This window comes from Myotis lucifugus, unplaced genomic scaffold (assembly GCF_000147115.1).
Source record: "Myotis lucifugus unplaced genomic scaffold, Myoluc2.0 scaffold_164, whole genome shotgun sequence".
Lineage (NCBI taxonomy): Eukaryota > Metazoa > Chordata > Mammalia > Chiroptera > Vespertilionidae > Myotis > Myotis lucifugus.
Window position 1 is genome coordinate 2,726,138 of NW_005871212.1, and position 21,882 is coordinate 2,748,019.

The 21,882-nt window shown below is 42.7% G+C and overlaps 1 protein-coding gene across 3 annotated transcripts in view; it reads left to right on the forward strand.

The window, feature by feature from the left end:
• CEP89 (centrosomal protein 89) overlaps positions 1-21,882 on the forward strand; it is an 83,550-nt gene that overhangs the window by 56,057 nt on the left and 5,611 nt on the right. For all 3 annotated transcript variants that reach the window (XM_014461980.2, XM_014461981.2, XM_023759886.1), the window contains exons 15-18: positions 1,797-1,964; positions 2,875-3,016; positions 5,867-5,956; positions 15,361-15,530. In XM_014461980.2, the coding sequence (XP_014317466.1) occupies positions 1,797-1,964; positions 2,875-3,016; positions 5,867-5,956; positions 15,361-15,530 (570 nt within the window). The remainder of the gene's footprint in view (positions 1-1,796; positions 1,965-2,874; positions 3,017-5,866; positions 5,957-15,360; positions 15,531-21,882) is intronic.

Genomic DNA, 21,882 nt, shown 5'->3' on the forward strand with positions numbered 1-21,882 from the left:
CCCCTGAGTGTGTCCCTTATGGATCTGAGGAGTTGTAATCTGGATGGTCAGGTCCCACTCTGACCACTGGGAACACTGGCACTTGGATCTCTAAGGAGGTGCTAATTTAACCTCTGCCTGAGGCTACCCAGCAGGATCTACGGAGAGATCTGCAGATTCCTCTTCTTAGTTTGGGATTTGGAGGTGCCCAGATGAGGCCCAGCTGTGAAGCAATGCAAGCTGCTGTGGTGCCTTGGGCCTTCTTCTGGAAGTTCTGGGTCTCTCTGACCCAGCTGCAGTTTGTTAGGTAATTTTAGATTGCAAAGGGCCAGATCATTCATATGCAAAAGCCTCTACGCACAGCTTGGGTGGGGCAGGGTCTCAGGGAATCAACAGGGTGGAGCAAACAGCTATGGTTGATCCTCAGTCCTGCCCTAAGAGCCCCCTGGTCTCAGTGTCCCACTGTAATCGCTGCAAGCACCTCTGAGAGAAAGCCGCCCTTGAGTTCTGCCCACTGCCAGACAGTCCAGTTTCTCCCCGTATGAGTCTAGGTCCCCAGAGACTCGCCCGGAACTGGAGTCAGGGCCGTCAGGAGCTTGTGTCTCCCTCCCTATTGAAAAAGACAACCGTGTCCTCAGTTGCCAGCCCTTTCCACGTGCGCCTCTGTACCTCTGCACTTTACTTCAGCACCTCCTCTGAGTCTCAGTGTGCTTTTCTCTTCTAGTTGTAGAATTTCCACTCAGCTAGCCTTCCTGTGGTTCTGGATGATGTCCGTTTTGTCTTTTGGTTGTATTTTTGAAGTGGTTGTGCGAGGCAGCAATTTCAGGTGTTTACCTATGTTGCCATCTTGGTTTCTCTCACCACAGTATATTTTTAAGTGATGAGATTAGGGTACAAAACAGTAAAAATTGATCACAGCCTGTCTGGTGTTGCTCAGTGGTTGAGCGTCAGCCCATGAACCAGAAGATCATGGTTCGATTCCCAGTCAGAGCACATGTCCAAGTTGTGGGCTAGATCCCCAGTTGGGGGCATCCAGTAGGCAGCCAATCAATGATTCTCTCTCCTCATTGATATTTCTCTCCCTCTCTCCATCTACCTCTCTCTGAAATCAATAAAAACATTAAAGAAAAAAAAAAGAGAGGGGTCACACTTGGCTCTGGCCAGTGTGACTCAGTTGGTTGGAGCATCATCCTGTATACTAAAAGGTTTCAGGTTTGATTCCTGGTCAGGACACATACCTAGGTCACGGGTTCAATCCCCTCTTGGGGCACATACAGGAGGTAACCAATTGAAGTTTCTCTCTCTCCCTCCCTCCCTCCCTCCCTCCTGTTTTCCCTCCCTCTGTTCCTCTGTTCCTCCCTTTTTCTCTAAGTTAAAAAAAAGTTTTTAACCATAGTTTGGCTCAGTGGATAGAGCCTGCAGACTGAAGGGTTCTGGGTTAAATTCTAGTCAAGGGCACATGCCTGGGTTGCGGGCTCAATCCCCAGTAGGGGGCATGCAGGAGACAACCGGTCAATGATGCCTCTCATCATTGATGTTTCTATCTCTCCCTTTCCCTTCCCCTCTAAAATCAATAAAAATCTATTAAAAAATTGTTTTAATAAAAGAATTCTTTTCCCAGCCACACTCTCTCTCCTGTCCTCTAGGAGCTCCATCCCAGGTCCTCGAAGGATGGGTGGGGAGATGCTGTGCAGAGGCCCTCCAAATGACCCACCAGGGGCTGGAGGTTTGGGCTGATTATCACTTGCCTGGCAAGTGGCTGCTTCATTGTAGCCTCTGTGTACTGGATACAAGCCTGTGATGTTTTTGTCCATCAGCCGGTTGCAGAAGGAAGATGAGAAAGAAAGTGCTGAAATGGAAGAGTTGATGGAAAAGTTGACGGTCCTGCAAGTGCAGAAGAAGAGTTTGCTGTTAGAGAAGAACAACTTGACAGCTAAAAACAAAACGCTGGAAGCTGAACTCGAAAGGGCACAGAAAATAAATAGGTATTTATATATTTTTTTCTTAAGCTTTTTAGTCATTAAAAAAAGACAATTAAAAAATAGTCTCTCTTTTTCTTTTTCTAATATTAGCTATAAGATAGAAAAGAATATAAGTACAGTAAAAGCTTTTCTGTTGACCAGCATTTTTCTAGTCTATCCTATATAATAAAAGGCTAATATGCAAATCGACCCAACAGTGGAGCGACTGGTCTCTATGACGTGCACTGACCACCAGGGGTCAGACACTCAATGCAGGAGCTGCCCTGTGGTGGTCAGTGTGCTCCCAGAGGGGAGTGCCACTCAGCCAGAAGCCAGGCTCACGGCTGGTGAGCACAGTGGTGGTGGCGGGAGCCTCTCCCACCTCCATGGCCGTGCTAAAGATGTCCAACTGACGGCTTAGGCCTGCTCCCCGTGAACTGGCTCCCCGTCAATCGGACATCCCCCAAGGGCTCCCAGACTGCGAGAGGGCACAGGCCGGGCTGGGGCCTCCCCCACCAAGTGCATGAATTTCGTACACTGGGCCTCTGGTAGTTCACTTATTGTTGAGAATTATAAGATGATCCTAAGACTATGAAACTTCTAGTTCTTTTCTAACCTTTTCCTAAAAGTCTACTTTGGGATACTGAATTCCTTTTCAAAAATACCTTTTAGAATATGAACCTAAAAATTAATAGAATAAAATATTGTTATCTTATTAATTGTGTCAAAGCATTTTGTGATTTCTATTGGCTTCACTTTGAGTCAATAATTATTTTGAGTTTAAAATTAAATTCAGTTACCATTTCTCACCTTAAAACTTACAGATTTTGATCACTGAAGAATAACTTGCTGTTTTCATAATACAGATATTCATTATGCTCTAGCCATCCAGGTTAATTAGTTTTTTATTCCACCATTTGGGGGAACTCTTTAGGAGATCTCAAAAAAAAATTGACGTCCTCAAAAAGCAGGTTGAAAAAGCCATGGAGAATGAAATGTCTGCTCATAAGTACCTGGCAAATCTTGTTGGCCTGGCGGAGAATATCACTCAGGAACGTGACAATCTTATGTATTTGGTAAGTCTCCTCAGTTACTTCCATACACTGTAAGTTTATATGCAAACATAATTTCAGGAGTATATTTTTTGTTTTACAAAATTATCTATAAACAGTTTCATCTTTTTAAATTTCAACAGCAAAATTTCAAATTCTCCAAAATTTTATCTTTCAATCATGGGGGAAAAACCTTTTTAAAAGTCAAATAACCCAAACTTTTAAATAATGGCAAATTATATTTTAAAAGGTAAACTAATGGAGTTAGTCCATTTAACTAAATGGGAACAGTAGTTATCGGGTGTATTACGCACACAGATGCACCTTTATATTCTCTGTAAAACTGACTTAATATATTCCTTGTTTGAAGAAACATAAGAATCATAGACAGGTTAAATAGAGTTCATCCTAAGGACACAGTTTAAAGGGCAGTGATATTCATCCCCTTGTTTCTAACAACACCAGTCCTCAGGAAGGGAAGGGAGGAAATTATTGGTGGTCCTAGATCAGGGGTCCTCAAACTACGGCCCATGGGCCACATGCAAATACAAATATTGTATTTGTTCCCGTTTTGTCTTTTTACTTTAAAATAAGATATGTGCAGTGTGCATAGGAATTTGTTCATAGTTTTTTTTTAAACTATAGTCTGGCCCTCCAATGGTCTGAGGGACAGTGAACTGGCCCCCTGTTTAAAAAGTTTGAGGACCCCTGTCCTAGATGAAGCTCTACGCAGCCAGCAGGAGTGATGCCATGGACATGATCCTTGGTATCTCCGCAATGATTTTAAAAGATGTCTACAATAGGATGTACAGTGAAATAAAATAGATGCTATGCCAAGCTATTTATTGAGAAAAGTCATAGGAATTACCGCCAAATGTTACAGTGAGTTAGATATTCAAGTGGTGGAAATAGAAGAGATATTTCAAAATCGTGGTAGAATTAAAAGAAAATTTTTAAAATCATTTTACTTATCTGCATTTTATGATTTTTCTACATTGAACACATTGCTTATTTAAGCAGTGTTGGTAGTGTAGGGTCAGAAGTAACAGTTTAATGGATGTCATTACAAAAGAGACTTGAGGACTTTCTGAGAGAGTCAGAAATTGGCAAAGTTGGAAGTAACTCGGCCCTTCTCTGGTGAATGAAGTGTGGAGAGTCTGTCAGGATGTGTCACAGACTTACTCCCATTTGCTAGAAAGATATTAAGTTCCTCCATAGGAAAATGCACAGAGGTTTTAGCTATTGTTTATATAAGGAGAAATATAAATAGTATCCAAATCTTGGGGGAAAATGTTGATCTTTTAAAAATTTTTTTAAATTTCATTTTAGAGAGGAAGGGAGAAGGAGAGAGAGAGAAGCACTGATGTGAGAGAGAAACATTAATCAGTTGCTTTCCTGTTTCCCCTTCTGCTCTGCCTCCTGGGCTTACCCACTGGTATATCAAGAGGCAAACAGAGGGCTTATTGAAAAAAACTGCCAAACAAGCCCATTTATCTAGCAGGCATTCATGGGGACCTGGCTGTCCCATGTCATTGCCACTATAAAGACAAAGCCAGCCTGGCCAGTATAGCTCAGTGGTTAAGCATCGATTCCTGGTTAGGGCATGTGCCCTGGTTGTGGGCTCGATCCCCGGTAGGGGGCATGCAGGAGGCTCGGGTAGGACACGCAGGTTCCTCCAGCCCACATGGGCCAGAGAGCATTCCAGGCTTCCATGATGAAGTTAAGATCCTCCCTGACCCTTAGGTCCACCCCTCATATTTATGAGCTTAGGATAGAAATATAAATGGAGGCCACATACTGTGTATTCCAATACTTAAAGTTATAAATCATGACATAATGAAATGTGTTTTCTCCTCCTGCCCTGACCTTGGTTATTATGGCCTGAAATCCAGGCCTGAGTTAGAGCCTTCAGACCCCTCAGACATGGGGGAAGCTGCTCTCATATGCCCTGGCCCACCCACCATGAGGGATCTCTGTACACGCAGACACTGCTGTCCCCTTGACCCTGCAGGGTCCTTCCCCTGGGGAGCCCCAAGGCCAGCCCCCTCTAGCAGGGGTTCAGGGGTGGTACTGGCTGCCTTTGCACTGCCCTGGGGCTGTGACCCATACACTCCCACCTTCCCTCTTCCTGGTCTCTTGGGCCTTATGAGAGCCCTTTGTATTGATATCGGCATCTTAATTTCTAATCCTGCCGTTGGGGTGGGTTTTCTGTGTGACTTGTGGCAAGTTAAATAACTCTTCGTTTTATTTTTCCTTTCTAATAATCACATTGCCGCTACTAGTCTACTCTAGAAGGAATGCTCAGTTTTATAATTTTTAAATGATTTGAAATAATTTATAGTGCATAGTAGTTCAGGTCCCATGTAGATATTAATATGAATCATTCAGCCTTAAATTATATTCCTTCTTGGAAATACTGCCTGTCCCATTTGTTTAGAGAAAAGCATTGTGCATTCATATTCTCCTTAATTTTGTAATTATTCAAATAAATCAAGTTAAAGTTTATTTACATCTTGGCACTTACTCCTTGGATATGACTGAAGGAATGGTATATTCCATAAGGATATAGAAATGTGTTAGAACCCTTGCAACCTCTCCCATTCCCTGGTCCTTGGGGGCACAGATCTCCTGTTCGTGCCCAGGACAACCCGCATAGTGTTCCACTCTTGCCCCTCCTCAGCTCTTGGCCAAGTTCTGCCCACAGCCCTCACACAGGGAGTGGGAATCCAGGTGGGGGCAGGCGGGGTTGGGCCAAAACAACTGTCAGAATGAAGATCATTTGGGAGTAGTAATATTTTTTGCAGAATTTTTTATTCTTTTAATTTTTCTGTAAAACTGAGAGCCCATTATTTTTCTTTTCACCTTTCTCCTTAGGCCAAATGTTTAGAAAATGAGAAACATGGAGTTCTCGACAAAATTATTAAAGGCAATATTCGCATGGGAAGGTTAGAGGAAAAAGTCAAGGTAAGTGATCATTCAGCCGTAAAGGTTACTTTTTCCGATGGGAACAGAGGCTTCCTGGGTACAGGTTCCACAGCAGCACGTGGTTTTGCTGGCTGAAAGGGCACCTCTCCAGAGGTAGCATCTTTCCACTCATTGAATAAACTGAAGCTCATCTGCACAGTAAGATACAATGCAGATGTGGTTTGTTTGTTTTTTTTTAAAGGCTACAGAGCCCGTTCGGTGTGGCTCAGTGGTTGAGCATCAACATATGAACCAGAAGATCACAGTTCAATTCCCAGTCATGACACATCAGGGCTGCAGGCTCAATCCCAGTAGGAGGCATGGCATGCAGGAGGCAGCTGATCAATGAGTCCCTCTCATCATTGATATTTCTATCTCACTCTCCTTCTTCCTTCCCCTCTGAAATCAATAAAAATATATTTAAAAAATAAAAGATACAGAAAAATCTTCAGGCTATATCCTTAAGTTAATGTTCTTTATGATCAAACCTAGTTCAGTTGTTGGTTCAATTGGGGGGTAGCATTGACCTACTCCTCTCTTGCACCCTCCAGTTTCTCTGCCCAAGAAAGCCGTTCTCATTGTACTGACTCTCCTCCTCTTGGCCACCTCCCATACTTGACCATTCTCTTCCCCATCGTCTGCATTCTGACTGCTGGTCGCTCAGCATGCTTCCACAGCCTCATCAGGCACACCGATTTCTCCTGGCCAGGGGCAGGGAGAGGACCAGCAGGCCAGGGGCCTGGGTAGATGGGGAATAAGACCCAGGACCTCTGGGCTCAAGTGCATGTAATATAGGACAATGATTAAAAAGGTCTGATAAATGGATAAATAAAGTAATGACATTCGTTTGATATGTTGGAAAATTAACAAACCAAGAAAAGCAAATCGAAACATTGGCTGGCTGTATGTAAATACTCATAGTATTGAGTGAACATAGTATGTTGTGCATTTGTCTGTTTTATTTTAGGGAATGTAAGGTTTAGTCCTGAATTATTTACTTTTAAAAAGTTAAACAATATTTAACTTAAAATTTCTCAGAACCAAATCTGTGTCCTAATACAATGAATAGATTTTATTTTTCCTACATTTCATAAATATTGAGTGAAAGAAGCCCAGCACAAATGAGTACCTATAAATATGATTGCATTTATATAAAGTTTAAAACAGGCAAAAGTAACCTGTTTGGTGCATTAATTGTAAAATTAGAAATCAATAAAAAATATATTTTTAAATATTCTATGTATTACATTGGATGATAGTTATGTGGTATTTTCTTTGTTACTATTAATAAAATTGTTCATATATGTTTTATGTTTCCCCCAAATATCCACGTGTCACCTTACCAATGAGGCATACCTCGACTATTTTTAATTGGTGGTCATCTATACTTTCACACTCCTGATTCTCATTACGTTGCTTTATTGTTTCTTCCAAAGACAACATTCTAACAGACTATATAATTTATTTATTATGTTTATTGGTTATTGTCTGTCTCCCCTGACCAGACTATCAACTCCACAAGGACAGGTATCTTTTTCTATTTTTGTTCACTGATATATCCCAAGCACCTAGAATCCAAATAGCATTGGATTCATAGTATTCAATAAATTCAATAACTGTTTGGGAAATTAATTAAATAATATATTTTACAATTTAAAAAATTCAACAATATCAAGCCCTGGCCAGCATAGCTCGCTCAGTGGTTAGAGCGTTGGCCCGTACACCAAAGGGTTGTGAGTTTGATTCCTGGTCAAGGGCATGTACCTGGGTTACAGGTTCGATCCTCGGCCCTGGTAGGGGCACATGCAAGAGGCAACCAATCAATGTCTCTTTCACATCAGTATTTCTCTTTCTCTCTCTTTCCCCCTCCCCCAATCCCTTCCACCTCTCTAAAAATCAGTGGAAAAATATATCCTTGGGTGAGGATTAAGAAACAACAAAAAAATTCAACAATATCAAAAGCAGTATACAAAACAATATCTCAACTCTGCATTAGAAAGGCTAGAAGAAATACACCATACTGTTAGTGGTAAGACTCTGCCTAGAAGTATTATGAGTAGTAATAAGCAATTATCGGTTTTTGTTTTTTCTGGTTGGCTTTTATTTCTAAAAGAGAAAGTCTGATCTTCAGAGTGGGTGGCCTTGTCTTGGGAATCCATCTTATCATTGGTCATCTGAATAGGAATAGTAAAAGGGACCACCCAGCCACCAAGAGAGGAAACCTGTGAGTCAGATTCGGTTAGGCAGGGCAGAATCTCTGGGGAAGTGAAGAGACCTGGAAAAGGCTTGAGAAAATCCAGAGGTGATCTCACAAAACTCCAGCAAAATCTGACTTGTAAAAGTGAGGGCATCCCCTTGGAAGTCAGGGCTAGGAGGAGATCTAGGAAACTCAGAGCTGCAGGTGGAAGCCATTCACGACCTGGCTGGATTCCGAGAGCCAGGGAAGAGGCTTCAAGAGAGGTGGAGGGCGTCCCTGGCCCAACCAACCCATGCCCCCACCCTCTTAGGAACCTCATCATACCTCAGAGGAATCCAGTGCCCTCCATACAAAAACACCTTCAGAAAATGGAAGAAAAGTAGAAGTATAACTCTCCTGTACGTGATGAAATGCATCACCAAGTGTTGCCACAAAGGAGATAAAAATTGAAACCTATACTCCAAAGTGGATTGATAGGCAGGTAGGTAAGTAGATAGGCAGGAGGTAGCTAAAACTTAATAAAGCAGTCAAAACTAGGGAGAAATACCACAAAGCAGAAACAGTGCCCTAAGAAGAGACAGCCAGACAACATGGGAAAGAAGTAGAAGAAAAATCATTTCAGAAATGTGAACTAAATTGCAAGGAGAATGTGTTCAGAAAAGCACAATAAGGGACATAAAGGATAGAGATGAAAAAGGCAAAGACAAGAAGGCAGAAGTAAGAATGTCAAAAAGAATTCAGTAGAAAGTGATAAGAGATCCAGTATCCTATTGGTAGAGTCCCCAAAGAAGAAACTAAACAATGGAACTTATTCTGGTCTAACCATGATTCATAAAAACTTTCTGAGATAAAAGAAGACTTGAATCTACATATTGAAAGTGCACATTATATGCCTAAAACAAACACATGGACCCAGAAAATTGACATCAACACCTATAATTTTAAGATAAACAAAGAATACCTTGAACACTCATGCAAAAGACCACGGCATAACAAAGAAGAAACCACGTTGGCATCACACTTTTCAGTAACAACACTGAATGCCAGAGACCTGTGGGCTACCATCCACACATATTCAAGGAAAGAGAGTATGAGACAAGGATATTTCCATCCAACCAAGCTGCTCTTAAGATGTTTTGACCATGCAAAAACTTTGTCCTAAGGATCAATCAAACCGAGTTTAGCCAACCAGGAAATAATTGGGCAGACTTTGGAAAAGTATTAATAGTAAGAATATATTAAACTGTGAACTAAGAATTAAAACAGGGCCTTAGCTGGTTTGGCCCAGTGGATAGAGCGTTGGCCTGTGGACTGAAGGTCCCGGGTTCGATTCTGATCGAGGGCACATGCCTGGGTTGCAGGGTCAATCCCCAGTAGGGAGAGTGCAGGAGGCAGCCAATCAATGATTCTCATCATTGATGTTTCTTATCTCTCTCTCCCTCTCCCTTCCTCTCTGAAATCAATCTATAATAATAAAGGCGTTATATGCTAATTAGACCAGACATCCTTCCAGACGACTTTCTGGACGAAGCCGGGGCTGCGAGGGAAGCCCAGCTCCCAGGTGCCTGCGGGCAGCCAGAGAGAAGCCCAGGTCCTGGGTGCCAGAGGGAAGCCAGTGCTAGCAGCCAGGGGAAGGAAGGCCTACTCTTGCACGAATTTTGTGCATCGGGCCTCTAGCAAAGATATATTTTTTTAAAAAAAAAAAAAAGGCAGGGACAAGACTGATAGAATAGAATGTAAATGTTCTCTGCCAATGTAGAAACAATACAACCAAAGAAAAACTGATAAGTGAAGGGGGAAGGAAGGTAGAAAGTAGAATAAACTAGCCAACTGCTTCATATGCAATAACTTGAGTCGAAGGATATCATTTAAAGCTGAAAAATCAAGTAGGAGGCACTTAAGCATATTTAAGTGGGGGAAGAGTGAAGAAAAGGTTATGAGCTAAAATGTTACTTACGAGCCCTGGCTGGTATAGGTCAGTGGATAGAGTGTCAACCTGTGCACCAAAGGGTTGCAGGTTTGATTCCAGGTCAAGGGCATGTACCTAGTTATCAGGTTTGATCTCTGACCCAAGTCGGGGCAAGTAAGGGAAGCAACCAATCGATGTCTCTCTCACATCAAAGTTTCTCTCTCTCATCTTTCCCCATCCCTCCCTCACTTCCACTCTCTAAAAATCAGTGGATAAAAATATCCTCAGCCCTAGCCAGTCTGGCTCAGTGGATAGAGCGTCGGCCTATGGACCAAAGAGTCCCAGATTTGATTACAGTTAAAGGCATGTACCTTGGTTGAAGGCACCTTCCTGGACCCAGGGCCTGGTTGGGGCTTGTGCAGGAGGCAACCAATCAATGTGTGTCTCTCATATCAATGTTTCTCTCTGTCTTTCTTCTCCCTAAAAATCAATGGAAAAAAATATCCTTGGGTGAAGATTTAAACAAAAAAAGTATGGGATTCAGCAAAAGCAATTCTAAGGGGAAAGTTCATAACTAAACAAGCATACCACAGGAAGCAGGAAAAATTCCAAAAAAACAATCTAACTTTACACCTAAAGGAACTAGAAAAAGAACAAACAAAACCCAAAGTAAGTAAAAGGAAGAAAATAAAGATCAGAGTAGAATAAACAAAATAGAGACTTAAAAAACAATAGAAAAGATCAATGAAACTAAGAGTTGGTTCTTTGAAAGGATAAACAAGATTGGCAAGCATATAGCATCAAGAAAAATGAGAGCCCAGCCGGCATGGCTCAATGGTTGAGCATTGACCTATGAACCAGGAGGTCATGATTCGATTCCTAGTCAGGGCACATGCCTGGGTTGCAGGCTTGATCCCCAGCGTGGGACATGCAGGAGGCAGCCGATCAATGATTCTCTCTCATTATTGATGTGTCTCTCTCCCCCTTTCCCTTCCTCTCTGAAATCAATAAAAACATTTTTTTTAAAAAAGAGAGTGAACCCAAGTAAGTAAAATCAGAAATGAAAGAGGAGCGATTACAACCGACACCACAGAAGTACAAAGGATAATTAAAGAATACTATGTATAATTATATGCCAACAAACTGGATAATAGAAGAAACAGATAAATTTCAAGAAACATACAACCTTCCAAGACTAAATTAAAAAAAAAAAAGACCAATTACTAGCAACGAAATTTAAGCAGTAATACAAAACTCCCAACCAACAAAACCTCAGGACCAAACTAAAGTGAGTCTCCTGCATGTGTACTACTATTTGTAATACTTTAAACAAGAAAATAAAATTAAAAAAATAATAATAATTAAATAAATAAAAATAAAATGAGTCTCCTGTAGGCAGCATATAGGTGGGTCTTGCTTTTTTATCCATTCTACCACCCTATATCTTTTGATAGGAACACTTTAGTCCATTTACATCTAAAATAATTATTAATAGGTATGTGCTGATTGCCATTTGTTCATTGTTTTGGTTTTTGTTGTTGTTTTTCTCTGTTTCTTCTTCTTTTGATCTCTTTTCTGCTGATTTGATTTTCTTTTGTGTTTTGATTAAATACCTTTCTCTGTTTTTTATGCATTTTTTGTAGGTTTTTGGTTTGTGGTTACCATGAGGTGTGTGTGTGTGTGTGTGTGTGTGTGTGTGTGTGTGTGTGTATATACACATACTAATAAAAGGGTAATATACTAATTAGACCGGGTTGACCGGACATCTTCCAGACGTCCGACTTCCTTCCAGACAAAGCCACAGTGGCGGGGGCCGAGGCAGAGGCGGTTAGGGGCAATCAGGCCAGCAGGGGAGCAGTTAAGGGGTGACCAGGCCAGAAGCGGGGCAGATAGGGGGCGGCCAGGCCAGCAGGGGACCAATTAGGGGGTGGCCAGGTCTACAAGCAGAGACAATTAGGGGCGATCAGGCAGGCAGATAGAGTGGTTAGGGGCAATCAGGCAGGCTGGCAGGGGAGCAGTTAGGGGGTGACGAGGCCATCAGGGGGGCAGTTAGGGGGTGGCCAGGCCAGCAGGGGGGCATATGGGGGCGATCAGGCTGGCAAGCAGAGGCAGTTAGGGGTGATCAGGCAGGCATGCAGAGTGGTTAGGGGTGATCAGGCAGGCAGGCAGAGTGGTTAGGGGTGATCAGGCAGGCAGGCAGGTGAGCGGTTAGGAGCCAGCAGTCCCAGATTTCAAGACGGATGTCCGACTGCCGGTTTAGGCCCCACCCCCCAAGGGGTCCCAGATTGGAGAGGGTGCAGGCCAGGCTGAGGGACCCCCCCCCTTGCACGGATTTCATGCACCAAGCCTCTAGTATCGATATATATAAAAGCCTAAGCGACTTTAAGACCGAATGACCAGAACAAAAGGTCGACCAGTCGACCAGTTGCTATGATGTGCACTGACCACCAGGGGGCAGATGCTCAGCGTAGGAGCTGCCCCCTGATGGTCAGTGCGCTCCCACGGCCAGCCAGCCTTCCCCAGTCCCTCCCCCCACCAGTAAACTCCGTGCACGAATTTCATGCACCTGGCCTCTAATGTGTGTGTGTGTGTGTGTGTGAGACAGTATTTTAAGCTGATAGGTGTTTAAGTTCAAATGCATTCAAAATGCACTACAGTTTTACTCCCCCTCCACTCTGTGTTTTGACATCATGTTTTTATTTTCTTGATTTTTGTATCCCTTGACTTTTGTAGTTATAGTTAATTTTGCTATATTGTCTTTTAACCTTCATATTAGCTTTTTAAGTGATTGATTCACTGTGTTTATTGTATACTTGTCTTTACCAGTGAGAATTTTTCTTTCCTGTATTTCCTTATTCCTGGTTATACCTTTTCTTTCCTGCAAATGAAGACCCTTTGACATTTCTTGTAAAGCTGGTTTAGTGGTGGTGAACTCCTTTAGTTTTTGCTGGGAAACTCTTTATCTCTCCTTCAATTCTGAATGATAACCTTGCCAGATACAGTATTCTAGGTCATTGGTTCTTTTCTTTTAGCACTCTAAATATTTCCTGCCACTCCCTCTGACCTGTAAACTTGCTTCTGAGAAATCAGCTGATAACTTAAGGGATTTCCCTTAAAGTTTCTGACTTGTTTCCTTCTTGAGGCCTTGTCTCTTTATCCTTAACCTTTGCTATTTGAATTGCAGTATGTCTTGGTTTAGGCCTCTTTGGGTTCATCTGTTTGGAACTCTGTGCTTCCTGGACCTGAATGTGTTTCCTTTCCCAGATTAGGGACATTTTCAGTCATTACTTATTCAAATATACTTTCTGCCCCTTTCTCTCACTCTTCTTCCACTGGAATCCCTGTAATGTGGATGTTAGGGTATTTAATGTCCCAAAAGTCTCTTAACCTCATTTTTTAAAAATTCTTTTTTCAGCCCGGTCGCATGGTTCAGTGGTTGAGCATCAACCTGTGAACCAGGAGGTCATGGTTCAATCCCTAGTCAGAGCATATGCCTGGGTTGTGGGCTCGATCCCCAGTGTGGGGCCTGCAGGAGACAACCAATCAATAATTCTTTCTCATCATAGATGTTTCTCTCTCTTCCTCTCCCTCCCTCCCTCTCTGAAATCAAGAAAAATATATATTTTTTAAAAATAATAATAAATAAAATTCTTTTTTCATTTTGTTGGTCTAATTGAGTGATTTCCCCTGTTCTGTCTTCCAGTTTGCTAATCCATTCTTCTGTATTAACTAATCTGATTTCTGTTCCTTCTAATGTGTTCTTCATTTCAGCTATTGTATTCTTTATTTCTGATTGGTTCTTTATTGCATTTTCTAACCCTTTGTTAGAAATGCTCTCTGAGATTCTCTATTCTACTCTCGAGCTTATTGAGCATCCTTACAACCATTTCTTTGTATTCTTTATCAGGCAAATGAGTTATCTCCATTTCATTAGAGTTTTTCTCTGGATTTTTTAATTGCTCCTTCATTTGGGACATATTCTTTTGCTCCCCATTTTGTTTGACTTTCTGTGTTTATTCCTATGAGTTCAATGAAATAGCTTTTTCTCAATCTGTGTGCCAGATGTTTTTAGTAAGGCAATTATAGTTGGGCAAGGCACATGCCAAAAGGAGTGGGTTCTGGGTAGGGCAACCTAGTGTGTGTTTCCTTGCCCTTTTGCTCTGGGCGGGGCTATCCTGTATGGGTTGCACTGCCCAGTATGTGTGCAATGTGCCCTGTTACTTTAATCGTCTGTTCCCTGAACCTGATCTGGGCAGGGCTACTCTGAGTGCATGTATTGCAGTATCCCAGTGTCCCCACACTTTCTCTGGTTACATGCAGGTGCTCCCCACTATTTCTGCACTTTCTCTGAATAGGACAGCCTTGCGAACAGCACAGCATTTTGCTGGTTCCACACTCTGGGCAGGGGGTGCGCCGCGTGCAACCCAGCAGGTGCATGCTACCACACCCTGCCACACCCACCGGATCTCTCTCCAGGTGAAGGGGCCTATTTACATGGGCTGTGGTGCTGTCCTTCTCCTGTTGGATCTAGTTCTGGGAGGGGTGGCTGGGGATGCGCTACAGCAGCCCTGCAGCTCGACCAGAGAACTGGGATAAAGCGCCCGCCCCATCCAAGTGCAGAATTGTAAACAATGATGCTCACCAGTCCCTCCATTCCGGACAATTCCCTCAGCGCCCAGAGGACACTCGCAGTTCCCAACCTTCTCTATACAGTCTTCCTTTTTGTTTTGTGCAGAAGCTGTTCCAGTTGTCTCTTAGATATAACCCAGAGGAACTGCTATATATATAGGTGTAAATTTAATGTGTCCTTAGAGTCCTCCTACGCTGCCATCTTTGACTGGCTTCCAGATGTCATAACTTCCAAAGAGAATTTCATCTATGTAAACTATACTATTGGTCAGACTATATGTGACAAAAGTTTTAGAAATGCTCAGAAGGAAACTCATAACCTTAAATACTATGCAACAAAAATGTAAGAAGGAAAATAAATTAATGTCGTTTATCTCAGTCATCTCAAAGTATGCCAGATCCTTCTGTTTTAATTTTATTTATAACATATAAAAATAATTTATAGCATGATATAAATTAGAAATTTGGTTTTATTATACTTGAAATTTTTTTATTACTTTATATGACTTTTATGATCCAGACTTGCCCTTCCAGATCAGACCTATCCAGGGCTTACTCAACTCATTGGTCTCTGACAGCACAAGGAGGTGGGTCGGGAATGCATCCTTGAGGCCTCGGCCTGGGCAGCAAGCAGCCTCCCTCACTCACAGAGTCCTCCTCCTCCACCAGGGGTACAAGAAGCTGGCTGCACTGAAGCTGGATGACATTAGTCACTGTCTGACAGAGCAGCAGGAGGACTTTGCTAGCAAGACCGCTCAGTACCAGCAGGAGATGCGGCACCTCCATCGGATGCTGCAGGACAAGCAGGATGTCCTGGATGAGGCGCTGCAGGAGAAAAGGTAGGGCTGACCCACCCATATCGCGTGTGTGTTTTTGGATGTTGGTAGAATTTTCCAATAAAACCCTCAGGTTCTGTTTTGTTTATTTAGTTGCTTACTTTTGCTTTTGTATTTTAGTCTTATCTGAATTTTTTTTTAAACAGAAGGGGCTTTTTAAAAAAATATATTTTATTGATTTTCCACAGAGAGGAAGGGAGAGGGACGGGGAGCCAGAAACATTGATGAGAGAGAAACATCGATCAGCTGCCTCCCGCACACCTCCCACTGGGGATGTGCCCACAACCAAGGTACATGCCTTTGACCGGAATCGAACCTGGGACTTCTTAGTCCGCAGGCCGACGCTCAATCCACTGAACCAAACCGGTTAGGGCTCTGAATTTAATGTTGCTTCTTACTTTGTTTTCTTGTTTAAAATTTCCCCAGCAGTTGACATGTGTAAGTTTAAGGTGTACAATGTGATGACTTAACACATGTATATATTGCAAAATGATTACCACAATAAGGTTAAAACATCCTTCGCCTCACATAATTACCATGTTGTTGGTATAGTGATAACATTTAAGATCTACTCCCTTATCTACTCTCTAGGATACCATACAGTATCGTTGACTGTAGTCACCATGCTATACATTACATCCAAGCTTCTCATTTGCTTTAATCCCTCCTTGAAAATTTTCTGTTGTTTGAATATTGGATCTCCTAAATCAACTTACTCCTCTAATTGTCCTTCCCTTTTTCTTCTTTTACATCTCTGATATTTTTGTTTTATTCCATTTTCTTGGGAGATATTATAAATTTTAGATTAAATGTTTTACTTCCTTTTTTTGTATTTATTGCCAAGAACATTAAAATCCCCTTTTTGGAAGATCATAATGATAAGATTAGAGGTGCATTTTGTTCTCTGTGGATATAAGGTACTATATCAGTTATACCTTTATCCTTTAAACTTGCAATAGACAAAATATTGCCAGTGTATTAAACACATTGGGGAATATCGCAGGCTTTGTGAAGGTGAACTTGTGGTCCCTCACACTTAAGTCCGCCCTTTCATAATGGCTGTGTTGCTTTTGACAGACTGGAATATAAACTGATGCCTGCAGAAGAAGAATAATGATGCTCAGATGTGATTTTCTTCAAGTTTTAGTAGGATCCATGTATTTGATGCCATGCAGAATGCAGTTATCTGCTTCCCATCAGCCAGATGCTTCTTAATGCCAAGCAAAATGAAGTCTTATCTAACATGGTTCCTGTAGTCACAGAAGTTCTTATCAGTCTGAATAGTCACTTTGTAAAAAGTTGAGACAATACCAAGTTTCTTGCCAAACAGGAGGCTTAGAATTCCATTAGTAGAATGGAACTTTATTTTTTACTTTCTCTCCATTCCATTTTTTGCCCTTTAATTGTTTAAAACTTATATATTCTTTGAGAGTTGTCCTTGAAATTTCACCCTGGATATTTAACATTAAAAAATATATTTGATCAGCATACCTACATTTCTTCTCCCCAAATGCAAGCTCTAATGCTTTAATCTAATTATTTCCCCTTTGGTTTATATGATGTTATTTAGTATCATTAGATATAACTATGTCATTTTATGTCATTATTTTTATCCATCCCAAATTAAATAATACTATTTTTATATAGTTGTTTATTTTTATCTACCTACAGTTGGCCAATTTCTTTGCTTGCTAATTGTTAAAATCAAGATAACTAGCCCAAAATAGAATTGCTTATGCTAAGCCCCATGTCACCAAACAATGTACAATTTCAGCTCTTACAGAAATGGAGTCTTAAATCAGTCATGTAGGAATCACCTGATTAGCACTAGTTATGTAATCTACCTAATAGGCCTCCTTGCAATAACCAGCTGCTTTTTCACCTCATTTAACTTCCTTGTTCCTGCTCCCTTCTGCCTATAAAATCCTTTATTTTATACAGCTCATTGGAGCTCCTTTCTGTCTGCTAGATTGGATACTGCCCAATTTGAATTGATTTTTTTTTCAATTTGCATATTATTCTTTTATTGGTAGGATCTCTATGCGGTACTTTACATCCCCATAACTATTTTGTAACTACCAATTCATATTTCTTTTTTTTTTAAATTAAATCTTTATTGTTCAGATTATTACATTGGTTCCTATTTTTTCCCACCATAACTAACTCCCCTCCACCCAGTTCCCACCCCACCCTCTGCCCTCACTCCCCACCCACTGTCCTCATCCATAGGTGCACGATTATTGTCCAATCTCTTCCCGCATCCCCCACACCCCTCCCCCCCCCAAGAATAGTCAGTCCATTCCCTTTCTATGTCGCTGATTCTATTGCAATCACCAGTTCATACTGTTCATCAGATTATTTATTCACTTGATTTTTAGATTCACTTGTTGATAGATGTGTATTTGTTGTTCATAGTTTGTATCTTTACCTTTTTCTTCTTCCTCCTCTTCTTAAAGGATACCTTTCAGCATTTCATATAATACTGGTTTGGTGGTGATGAACTCCTTTAGCTTTTTCTTATCTGTGAAGCTCTTTATCTGACCTTCACTTCTGAATGATAGCTTTGCTGTATAAAGTAATCTTGGTTGTAGGTTCTTGTCATTCATCACTTTGAATATTTCTTGCCACTCCCTTCTGGCCTGCAAAGTTTCTGTTGAGAAATCAGCTGACAGTCGTATGGGTACTCCCTTGTATGTAACTGACTTTCTTTCTCTTGCTGCTTTTAGGATACTCTCTTTGTCTTTTGCTCTTGGCATTTTAATTATGATGTGTCTTGGTGTGGTCCTCTTTGGATTCCTTTTGTTTGGGGTTCTATGTGCTTCCTGGACTTGGAAGTCTATTTCTTTCACCAGGTAAGGGAAGTTTTCTGTCATTATTTCTTCAAATAGATTTTCAATATCTTGCTCTCTCTCTTCTTCTGGCACCCCTATAATTCGGATGTTGGTATGCTTGAAGCTGTCCCAGAGACTCCTTACACTATCTTCGTATTTTCGGATTCTTTTTTCATTTTGCTTTTCCGGTTGGGTGTTTTTTGCTTCTTCGCATTTCAAATCTTTGACTTGATTCTTGCGCTCCTCTGGTCTGCTGTTGGGAGTCTGTATAATATTCTTTATTTCAGTCAGTGTATGCTTAATTTCTAGTTGGTCCTTTATCACACCATCGAGGGTCTCACTAGATTTCTTGAGGATCTCACTACATTTATCGGCGGTCTTACCAGTCTTTTCGAGGATCTCACTACATTTATCGGCGGTCTCACCAGGCTTTTCGAGGGTCTTACTCAATTTATCGGCGGCTTCTAGACAGTTCTTTAAAGACCTTAAAAGTGTGGTTTTGAACTCTATATCCAGCATTTTGCTTTCCTTCATTTCTGTCCTGTTTCTTTGTCTCGGCATTTTTTTATGCTTCGCTGTGTCGATAGAGTGCCTTTCTGTGCTAAGTGTTCCAATTACCTGAGGTAGACACTCTTGGTGCACCCCCTTGTGGGCTTTGTGCACAGTCTTGTTATAGTTACGCCTTGATTGTTGTAGTTATCACTAGGAGGAATTGAACTCCAGGCCAATTGGCTGTGAGAATCAGCTGTGTCTGCAGTGGGAGAACTCCTGTGCTGGAGACACCCCTTTGGGGCAAGACTTGCTTCAATAGGGCTTTGGTGCTCACTGAGTCTGCCCCCTGAGCATGTCTTTTATGTTTCCACGGAGCTGCAAACTGGATGGTCCCACTCTGACCTCTGGGCTTCCTGGCTCCTGGATCTCTAGGGAGGTGCTAATCTAGCCTTTGCCTGCGGCTATTCAGCAAAAGCCTCCCTGCAGGGCTTGGGCAGGGCGAGTCCCATGGGATCAACAGGGTGGGGCTAGCAGTTATGGCTCCTCTGAGTCCTGCCCTCAGAGGTTTGCTTCTCAATGTCCCGGTAATCGCTGCAAGCCCCTCGGAGAGAAAGCTGCCCTCAATTTCCAACCGATGCCAGACAGTCCCGCTTCTCCCGTATGAGTCTGGGTCCCTAGAGACTCGCCCAGAACTGGAGCTCAGAGCCTGAGACTCCCTCCCAATTGAAAACGACAACCGCGCCCTCAGCGGCCAGCTCGCTTCGAATGCAACCTCCGCACCTTAGTATTTTACTTCCGCACTGCGCCTCCTCTGAGTCTCGGTATGCTTTTCTCTTTCCTTCTAGTTGTAGGATTTCCACTCAGCCAGCCTTCCTGTGGTTCTGGATGATGTCCATTCCGTCTTTTAGTTGTATTTTTGAAGTGGTTGTTCGAGGCAGCAAACTCCGGTGTTTACCTATGCCGCCATCTTGGTTCTCCTCCCAATTCTTGAATTGATTTTGGCTCAAAAAAAAAAAGCCCTCAAAAATATGCCTCAGTTAATCTTTTAACATATTCTTTCTTGCATCTTAGAATAGTTTATTTCTCAGATTAGTTTCCTTCTTCCTAAAATACATTATTTAGAAGTTTATTTAGTAAGAGGATGTTGGTAGTAAGCTTTTTTAGTTTTGTTTATCTGAAAACACTGGATTTTGACCCCAGTCTTATAAGATGATTTTTGTTGGGTATAGAATTCTACATTGACAGGTTTTTTTCTCTCAGCATATTCCATTGTCTTCTCTGTTTCATTTTTGCTGTTACGTTGTTTTTTTTGTCATTTTTTTAAAGGTCCATCTTGTCCTGGCTGCTGTTGCTCAGTGGTTAGAGTGTCATCCCAGGCACTGAAAGGTTGCAGGTTCAATTCCCAATCAAGGGCACATACCTGGGTTGCAGGTTTGATTCCTGACCCCAGTCAGGGCGCATGTGGGAAGCCACAAATTGATGTATCTCTCTCACATTGATGTTTCTCTCCCCCTCCCTCCCTCCTTTCCGTTCTCTCTGAAAGCAATGGAAAAATATCCTCCAGTGAAGATTAACAAAAAAACAACAACAAAAAAACCACACACACAGAGTAGCAGGTTGTATTACAAAACGAAATCCAACTGTATGCTGCCTTCAGGAGACACATCTCAGCTGCAAGGACAAACATAGACTCAAAGAAAAAGGAAGGAAAATGATACTCCAAAGCAACAAGGCATGCATGCCTGCCAGCCGCGAGTTTGACATGCTTGCTCCAAAGCAAATGGCATCCAGAGAAAAGTGGGTATAGCCATACTTATATCAGACAAAATAGATTTCAAGCTAAAAAAGGTAATGAGACAAAGATGGCATTTTATAATGATAAAGGGGACATATCCTATCTAATAATAGAGAAACATGGTAATTAGCCGTACCTCCGCTACCCTTCCCATGGGCTAATCAGGACGATATGCAAATTAACTGCCAACCAAGATGGCAGCCGGCAGCCAGGCAGCTTGAAGTGAACAGGAGGCTTGCTTGCTTCAGTGACAGAGGAAGCCAACATTCCCCGCCTGCCTTGCCGGCCTCTGAGCTTGCAGTTTAAGAAACATTGTTACAGATATAGAAGCTAAACAAAACCCCAGAAACCTGCTTTCAGCCAGCCGGGCTTCAGCCAGCAGGACCGCAAATTGTTTCAATTATAGAGCAAACGCAGATCCCTGCTTTCAGCCAGCTAGGATCTCAGAGCTGGAGTGAGCAGGACCGCAACAGTGTTACAATTATAGAACCCAAACAAACCAGATACCTGCTTTCAGCAGCCGAGGCCTCAGAGCTGGAGCCAAGCCTCAGAGCTAAAGCTGGCCCAGAATAAAAAAAGAAAGAAAAAAAGGACAGGTTGGGAGCTTCAGTCACCCGCCAGCCTGAAAAAGGCCCTCAGCCCCTCACCCAGACTGGCCAGGCACCCCAGTGGGGACCCCCACCCTGAAGGGGGTGTGACCAGCTGCAAACAGCCATCATCCTCTCATCCAGGCTGGCCAGGCACCCCAGTGGGGACCCCCACCCTGATCCAGGACACCCTTCAGGGCAAACCGGCTGGCCCCCACCCGTGCACCAGGCCTCTATCCTATATAGTAAAAGGGTAATATGCCTCCCAGCACTGGGATCAGCGAAGCCGTGAGGCCTCCCGGCACCGGGATCAGCATGACAGGAGGCAGCGACCAAACCCCCTGATCGCCCTGTGGCTCTGTGTGTGACAGGGGGCGGGGCCACAACCTCCCTATCCGCCCTGCTCTGTTCGTGACAGGGGAAGGTGCCCCAACCCCCTGATCGACCCTGCTCTGTGCCTGATAGGGGGGAGCTCCCCAACCCCCTGATCGCCCTGCGGCTCTGTGTGTGACAGGGGGCGGGGCCACAACCTCCCTATCCGCCCTGCTCTGTTCGTGACAGGGGAAGGTGCCCCAACCCCCTGATCGACCCTGCTCTGTGCCTGATAGGGGGGAGCTCCCCAACTCTCTGATCGGCCCTGCTCTGTGTGA